Source organism: Bison bison, unplaced genomic scaffold (assembly GCF_000754665.1).
Source record: "Bison bison bison isolate TAMUID 2011002044 unplaced genomic scaffold, Bison_UMD1.0 scf7180017864213, whole genome shotgun sequence".
Classification (NCBI taxonomy): domain Eukaryota; kingdom Metazoa; phylum Chordata; class Mammalia; order Artiodactyla; family Bovidae; genus Bison; species Bison bison.
The window spans coordinates 4,755,567-4,764,263 of NW_011494785.1; the positions used below are offsets into that span (position 1 = coordinate 4,755,567).

General features: G+C 58.9%; 1 protein-coding gene across 4 annotated transcripts in view; it reads left to right on the forward strand.

Annotated features, from left to right (window-relative positions):
* The window catches only part of ERC1 (ELKS/RAB6-interacting/CAST family member 1), a 267,938-nt gene extending 262,820 nt beyond the window's left edge, over positions 1–5,118 (forward strand). For all 4 annotated transcript variants that reach the window (XM_010845037.1, XM_010845040.1, XM_010845038.1 and 1 more), the window contains one exon: positions 255–5,118. In XM_010845037.1, coding sequence (XP_010843339.1) covers positions 255–392 — 138 coding nt within the window. In that variant the 3' untranslated portion in view covers positions 393–5,118. The remainder of the gene's footprint in view (positions 1–254) is intronic.
* Positions 5,119–8,697: the final 3,579 nt, after the last annotated feature.

The window sequence follows — 8,697 nt, forward strand, 5'->3', positions numbered from 1 at the left end:
ACCTCCAGCCCCTGGCAGCCACTGTCCCTGTCTCTGCTGCTCGAATCTGACTTGACGTTTCTCCCTCCGGGTTCCATGTGTAGGTGATACCACGCACTGTTTGTCTTTCTGGGTCTGGCTCATTTCACTGAGCGCGATGCTCTCCAGGCTCATCCACATGTTTGCCAGCGTCCTTCCTTGGTTGATGAAGGATAATTCTGAACTCAGTGCGAACAGGCTTGATTTATTTCACCTGAATCCGTCTCTCCTTTCAGCTTCAGAGCGAGCAGGAGAAAGGTGAGCGGGACAACGCCGAGTTGCAGGAGTTTGCCAACGCCGTCCTGCAGCAAATCGCGGATCACTGCCCCGACATCCTGGAGCAGGTGGTCAACGCCCTGGAAGAGTCATCCTGACCCCTCGCGGGAACAGCCGGCCCAGCAGCCCGAGCGTTGAACCCGGGAGCCAGGAGAGGAGGCATTCGAGGAACCGGGCCCTAGGCTCCTGGCACCAGACACACTACAGACCCTGTCCCGTCTCGCTTAATCCCTCCAGTGAGGCGCCAGCACCATTTCTCGTCTGTCTTCTAACCTGCTTCCTTCTTTGGGTGTCGTCCCCACACTAACTGTCCTGCCATCCCAGCCGGGCAAGCAGCCGAGTCTCCGTGGAGAGCTGCCCTCCGGCCATCAGCAGTGACACTGTGGATGCTGGTGGCTACGCCCTGATGGGGACATAGGGAGAGCCCCCCTCCCCCATCCATGGCATGAGGATGGAGTCTGGACGCTGCGGAGCTCAGCTTTCTGGGGGATGCTTCACTGTGGACCCAAGCGCTATGTGTTCTGATACCAGAACAGGTGCTTTCCCCTAAAAGGGTAGGAAAAAAAATCCCCAAAAGAGTATTAACAGAAAGAGTGGAGGAGGAGAGGGACCAGGGACCTGGAGCCAACCAGCTCTTCTCTCCTGTCCATGCTGGTGACTGTCCACGAGAGGCATCTGGGCAGGCCTGTGGGCGGGCGCTCGGGGAACCGGCCTCTCTGCCTTCTGGCCCTGCGCTTGTCCTCGGCCTCTGGGTGAGTCGCTCTTCCTTGGTGCAGTGGATCACGCCTGTCACTAAGAGAAGAGGGCCGTGTGGCCACGCCTGCAGCTCTGCTTCTGTAGAATGTGACCGGTCCTCTGGGTCAGGCTGGCTTCCCCGGAACGTCTCTGTCTCACCCCTCGAAGAGTGCTTCTGCCTCCCCCCACCCCACCCCTACCCCTGCACTCCAGGTTTGGGCACGCCCCGGTCCCTCCCCCCCCTCCCCGCCCCCCGCTGCAGCCTTCATCCTGACCCACAGCCTCTGCTGCACACGGATGTTGTTCATCACACATGCAATCATTCCCCTCTTCTGCTCAGACCGTGTTTATGAAGTGCCTGCGTGGCTGCCAGGCACCAGCCATGAAGACAGCCTCTGGGTGGGGCGGGGTCGAGGATTCTGTGAGATGCACCTGGTCCGATCTTAACTCTTAATAGAGGGCAGCTTTTCCAGAAATCAGCGTTTCTCATTATAATGGAATTTATGGGTTTTGGGGGGCAAGAGGCTGCATCAGTTACTAGCCTGTAGGATAGGATCCCATCTTATGACTCAGAATTTGGGGGTTTGTTCCCCTGAAGGAGCGTGCTGTGTAAAGGGCTACGACAGTGGACGGTGTCTTCTCTGCACATCCATATGCTTCTCAATGAACTTGGCCGGCTCCATGTTGCGAACCAGAAAATCAACCCCAAAGTTGCAGATCCGGTTGAGAGTCCTGATGTCTTCCCCATGCATAGACGGTGGCAGTCATAAATATCAGGCACCGAGAAACAGACCACTTAACCCGAATCTCGCCCTTTGATCACCTCCCTGGCCAGACACCCAGCAGACGCTCACATCCTCTGATAAAAGAGTTGCTGGGTTAAATGGGTTTTTTCCTTCCCCTTCCCCAGAGTTACTCACCCAGAGAATCCGAGGCTGCCTGTCAGGTCGTCACAGCCGTCAGTCCTGTATCTTCCCGCCAGCAGCCCGTGACGGTACCATTAACTTATATGGTCACATCTCCAGCAGCCCCCACTCCCCGCCATAAACCAGCTTCCCCCCTTGAGAAGCTGTCGAGTGCTCCTTATCGAAGGTTTAAATGGACTCTGTTCATAAATTTCTTACTGAGATGTTTCCTGATAGCCAGGCTGGCCAGAGCAGGGGTGCCGAAGGGCTCAGACAGTAAGTGGTGGCCATTCGTAGTCAATTACCTCAACCCCATTTATTTATTGCACTGCCCATAAATCACGTAAAAAGCCCCGGTGTTTTAGGGCCGTAGTCCTGGAATCTCAAATTATCCACCACAATGGGAGAACCAAGGTAGAAGGACCTCCTCCCTGGCCTGCAGGAGGAAGAGGCCCCATGCAGGGCAGTGGCCCAACCAGCTCTTCTGGTGGTCCTCCGGGCCCTGCTGGGTCCACCTTCCCCGTCAGATAATGGTCCCTGCTGCCTGCCTGTGGATACCTGTAGGAGTACTCTGGGCGGACACCATCTGTCTGTCCCTGAACCAGGCAGGACTCTCCTCTGCCTCCTGGGTGGTCCTCCTCACACATCAGTGGTCCTGGATGAGGGTCAACTCTGGCTGAAGTTTAATAGTGAGCAAGGACCTGCCTATACCACGAGGGCAAATTGAATGTAATCTCCAGCATTTAGCATCTTACTGAGTGTAGTTCTCTCTCTGAGCCAACGTTTGCTGAAGGCTCAGTTCCCAGCACACGAGCCTTGTGTCCCCAGACCTCTCCTGGCTTCATGGTTGTGTGAGGTCATGAGCTGCTCCCGAAGGTCTGTGACCTTGGAGACACACTGCAGGCCGCCTAACATGCTCACTAAACCCTCCATCCCATTGGCACGTCTCGTTGCCCTGAGCACCTCGAGCTCTGTCCCCAAGTAACAGTTGTCATGGGGGGCAGCGAGAAGGAGAGGGGGTGGCACCTACCTGGGGTGCAGGGCAGAAGCTTCGCACGGAGCCCGTCTCCTCTTCCTGGGTCCTGCCCCTCCATTGCAGGCACTCGCTTGGCTCGTGATGAAGCGTCTGGGTGCAGGTCTGCAAGGATGTGGACAGTGTTTGAAATGGAAAAGACGTCATGTGGGCTGTCACGTGTGAAGAAGGGAGCGGGGCTTTGCAACTCCGTCTCAACTCTGACCTTGACCATGTATCTGACCATCTGAAGGCGGCCTGAGAGCTCCCTCTTCCTAACTCGTCTTAGGAACACAAGTGAAGCAGACGGAGCCCAAGGTGCTTCTAGCATGGACGGCAGCAGCTGGGCTCACCCTTTGTGTCCAGAAAGGTCTGTTGGGCTTTCCAGCAGCTCGCCCGCCCCCCCGGAGCGAGAGGAGGATAGGAAGTCATCTCCAGGTGTCGATGACTGCTGACGGTCAGGATTTGCTGCTGACCCAACCCGCATGCCCTTCCGTGCCCCCCTTGGACTTCACCATGTCAGCAAAGCCCCAGGGCGGGGAAAGAGCGAGGGTGGACTTGGGCTCAAGTGGCTCTTCCTGAGTCCCCGTGGACCCTGTGTGGGCCCCCAACCCCACCCCAGCCTCATCTCCCATCAGCGGCGGAGCGCAGGGCTGCGGTGGGGGCGGGGGGTGAAGAGGGAGGGCCAGCCGGCCATACAGACCCAGGCCCACCCACCACTGCCAGCCCTGACCCCTCAGCAGGGGCGCAACCATCAAAGAAAGGTCTTGAGAGGAATCTGGTGTTTCCTCCCCGGACACTAAGGGAACACAGGAAGAAAACGGAAAATCTTTCTGAACAAAATGGCTGTCCTGTGCTTTTTAAGCAAAAACTTTTCAAACTTTTTAGTGTCAAAACTGTAACCAAGTGTCTCCTGGTTTTTCCCAGCTTGTGTGGCGAGTGCTGTGACCCCCATCATAGGTGTTTCTCCTCCTGACCCCGGGGGAGCGGTGGGTTAGGGATTGATTTATGGAGGTGGGTTCCTGTCCCTCCCCACCTCTTTCGTTTCTCTGCTTGTCAATATTGTCCGTGTGGTTCAGAGAATCGGGGTGGTTCCATTGTGTCCATTGTTAAGATAATTAAGATATTACAGAGTAGTTGTAGAACTGAAAAATTAAAGAGCTGTGTTTCTAAAAAAAAATCAAACCAATATCATGTTAACAAAGGAATTCAAGCTCTGGGGCAGCCAGACACCGCCCCTCTCCCCATAAGGTGGCCGAGGTGGCAGCCGGGCCGGCCGCTGGGGAGACGCCAGGTCCAGATCCAGGCAGGCAACCGGCCGCTGAGCTTGGGAGAGGCTCCTGGGGCCCGGCTTGCCTATCCACCCTCAGGGACTCTGCCAGAGACTCCCAGATCCTTGACCCCATAGCTGCCCTCACCCCCACACTGGCCCCCGCCCAGTGTGCCAGGTCCCACGTGGTCACCTGGGCTGGCGCTGGCCCCTGAGCCCCACACCAGCTACAGAGCCTCCTCCTGCCCACTTGGTGCTATACTCTCTGGGGCCCATCCAGGATGGGCCAAGCCCCGGCCAGCCTGGAGCCTGCGGTCCAGGTTGGGGGCCGGCTCAGAGCCCAGCCCCTCTGGCATCAGTCCCTGCAGCCTTTCCCTGAAAGCTTGTGAGACCCCCGCCCCAGGCTGCCCGTCTGGGCCCCAGCAATGGCCTGGCCAGGAAAGGAGGTGTCCCCCACTGAGCCAGAGAGCCCGGCCCTGGTGGGGCTGCCTCCCCCCACCACCACAGCAGTATTGCACACGCCCTGGACCCCCAGGGGCAGCCCAGGGCGCTCGAGTCCAGCAGGTGTGCAGGGCATAGACTGGGGTCTCCCATGGTTCCCCTGCCCCCCGGCTTCAGGAGGCAGAGCTGCCCCTGCTGAGGTGCCGGGGCCCCGGGCGCTGACCCTGCAGCTTGAGTCCTTTTGGCGACGGTAGCGGCCGAGGGGTGGTGTCTGAGCGGGCCCACCACTGCCGTCCACTGCACGCCGGCCCAGTGGTGTCGCTGACACGATCGTGACATTACAGAGAAACTGTGTTAGAGTCGACTTTGCCTTGATAACTATTGTAAACACTTTGTTCATTTTTTTTCTTTTTTATTCACAAACTAAATCCATCAGGAAATTATAAAGTTATTTAAAAATCGCGTGCTGTTTTTCTTTGAGCCTCATGCAGTCTGCTCATCCAGGCAGGATGTGTCCTCAGATGCTAGAAAGGCAGGAGAGTCCAGCGGTCCCCGCGCGGTCAGCCACACCAGGGATCCCTGGGAAGCAGGGATGCTCGGGTCACGGGAGGGCAGAGGAGTGGACAGCACCCCAGCCCTGACAGGCTGACAGTGACTCTCTGAAAAGGGGGAGCCCCTCTGGGCATCCACCTGGACTCGGGGCTGGCTGCCCCCCTTACTGTGGCTCACGGTTTGCATGCCAGGGCCCCCACTTCACTCTGTCCCAGAGCAGCACCCACAGGTCTGATTCAGATGGGGCTGGAGCCACGCCCCACCCCCAACCCCGGGATATGTGCTGACATGTATACCCTGGACCACATGAGCTGCAGAATCGGACAGAATGGAGGCCGGGAACAAGGAGGGCATGGGGGGCTGCCAAGACCATCAGCTAGGAAGATTGGCAGCTCTGGGCCTGATGTCGAGAAGTTGTTCTGGGGACTTTGGTGAGAGTTATTTTTTTCCGCTTCCCTTTGTTTCTCTGTCTGCTGCAAAGGGGACCCGGCCCGCTCACCGCGTTCCCTCCCTCTCCATACAGGTTCTGCCGCCCACTGACGTTGGCACACGGGCCGAACACTTCCCTCCCGCAGCCTTGCCCACACCCGGCTCTGCCGGGCCTCACTCCCTCCAGCAGGGAAGGCCTAGAGTGTGCATAGTCTCGCTGCAGGATGTGTGTTTTGCTGCATAAATGAAATCACCACCACGCGCCAATGTGTCCACCACAGCGACCTGTTGGGTGACACTGGTCGCTGTCCCCAGGGTCTCCCATTCATCCTGCCTTGCTGCGTGCTGATTCGCCTCGTGGTCACCTGCTCAGCTGCAGACAGAGGGACGCAGAGGCCACAAGGTGTAAGGAGAATACGTGAGAGGAGAACTTGGCAGTGGAGAATTCTGCCCGTGAACTTGGTTTCTCCTCTGGATTGGGAGAAGACTATGATTTGGAGCCTCTTGGGCTGGCTCGAAGATAATTAGGAGCTGGTTAGACCTTGAGGGAGCATTCCAAGGAAGCTGCTTTGAGATCCACACGCTTTCCCAGGTGTTAGGGGAGTGTGGGAGAGGGCCCTGGACTCGCAGCCCAGAGCCTCTGTCACCCTTGACCTCAGCCCTTTTACGTTCTCTAGGTCACAGGCCATGATGAGGATAATGGGCAATTGTGTTTCTCCTGCTTGAGAGCAGAGAACTGCATTCTTCAGGTCTGCAGCTTCTCTGAGACCACCCAGCAGGTGCACCCGGAGGCGGCCCCCAGCAGGACGTGGACGTGGAGACCAGCCCATGAGTGTCGCTGAAGCCAGCGGCTCCTGCCGGGTTGGCTCGGGCTCCAGTTTCCTTTTCTTGTGACTTTATTCCTCAGGGCTCCTTTCGGACTTTGGTGGGAAGCCGTGGTGTCCATCCGCCCCCCTCCAGAGCTGTGAGTGGGCAGCGGGTGGCCTCCACCCCCGGACGGCTCAGGGAGACGGGAGCCGGGGGCTCCACCTGGCTCTCCTTGGATTGTCGCCGCAGTGAAAAGTCAGGATGAGCCGCGGCTTCAGGAGCCTCCTGACACTTCAGGAGAAAAGAGAACATGAGTAGCCACTAGGCCTGGGTCTGTGGGGCCACTGTGGGACGTCCCCAGGGGGCCTGATGGGTGGCTGTCCAGGAGAGGCCAGGCCAGCGGATGCCCACCCTGCTGGACGGGCGGGGAGCCAGGGCAGAGCAGGGCTTGGCCCGTGGGAACCTCGGCCGTGCACAAGAAGGCAAGGGTCCAGAAGTCAGACGGCGGGATCGCCTTCTGGTCTGTGCTGTGTGTCAGACTGTGGCCTCGAGAATTCACCTGGCTTCTCTCATCTTCAGTTTCCTCATTTTAAAACAGGGATAAGGATGCCCACTGCCACAGGTGTGGGAACACAAGGCCTGGAGGAGGGGGTTTCTCCGGTAGGGATCACCAGCCTCTTCGCCTGCCCTGTTCCGACACCTGACCCCCTGCCGGAACTTGGCCACAGTGCCCTCACCCGGGGGCGTCAGATACCAGCAGTCACATGGCTTCTGCTTTAGAGGGCAAAGCCCAGATGCCAACGTGCTGTCTCACTGGCCAGGCCGCGCCAATCTCCCAGGGATGGGCTCCTGAATGCGGGCTTTGTCTGCCTGCCTCTTAGTCACGGTGACAAAGGACACCCAGGAGACGGGAACCTGACACCGGATTCTTGAGCCAGGACATCAACGATGCAGAGTCCAGCCCGCGGCCCCCAACATGGACTGGACCCTGCAGACGCTGCGGGGATGCTCTGACCCCGGCTCCCCGCCCAGGCCGGAGGCTGGAAAGTCCCTGAGGGCGGCGTCTGCTCCTCCTCTGGCCCCGAATGCAGTGGTGCATACTCGGGCTCATAGCGGAACCCGCCAGGCACGGGAAAGGGCCTGCTCCCATCAGCTCTCCCACAAGCTTTCACGCCAGGATGGTCCCACAGCTGTGTCGCTGGATGTGCATTAGCTGGGCGTCTGCTAGAAGGCGGCCTCCCCTGCGCACTGGACCTCAGAGCCAGCCTGCGGGGCCCCAGCTGCCCCCTGCTCAGGGCCAGGGTGGCTGGGAGAGGGGCAGTCTGGGCCTGACCCTGGAGCCCGGGACCCTGTGAGGGTCTCACTGTGGAAGGACTCACCATCTGCACCCCCTGGGCTCAGGTCCTCGGGGTCGTGGAATTTCCTTCAATGCCCCTGAGCTGACTGATGAGGCTCCTTCCTCCCTCAAGGCCGGGGGTCAGACACCCCGCGTCTAAGGCAGGTGCTGCTGCTTCAGAAGAGAGTCTCTGTACTGAAGGCTCGATGGATGTTCTGGGAACTTGCCAGGGACTGAGACGCAACTGGTCTTTGTAAAGGCCCCTCCCCTCCCCAGTGTGTGTGTGTGAGTGCACGCGTGCGCATGTGTGCACTCGGGGTTCACACACCCCCGTACAGGCTTTGGCCCAGTGTGAGGGTCTCCCTGCGATGAAGGAAATGAGTAAAAAGCTTCAACATTTTTGTTCCCCTTGGAGGCCTGCAAAGAAGGTGTTAAGAGCACAAGATTTAAATCATAAATTTTATTAAAAGCCAAGCAGCCCGACATGTGGCTGTTGCCAACTTGGACGGTCTTTGGGGTGAAGCCGCCCTGAGCTAATCCAGAAGGAATCAGAGGGGGAAGCGGGTGGAGCCTTGGCCGGCAGGAGTGGGGAGGCTCGCACCCTGGGATCCTTCCCTTCACCCTCCCTCACGCTCCTTCTTCAACCAGTGGAGCCTCCAACCCCCAGGACTCCAGGTAAGGGGGAGGAGCAGCCACTCCAGCTGGCCCAGGACTGGCCACAGGTGCCCCCCGAGTGGCATTTGGGAGACACGCAGGACAGGGAGCCCCAGCTGCCCTCCCATCCTCTCCACCCTCCTGCAACAGCTGGGGTTCTGTGTCCAGGACACCCAGGAAATGCCCCTCCCCAGACCTGCTGGAACGGGAGACCCCTCTTTCCCAGGACGAGGGCGCTACCCGGCCGCTCACGAGACAAGGG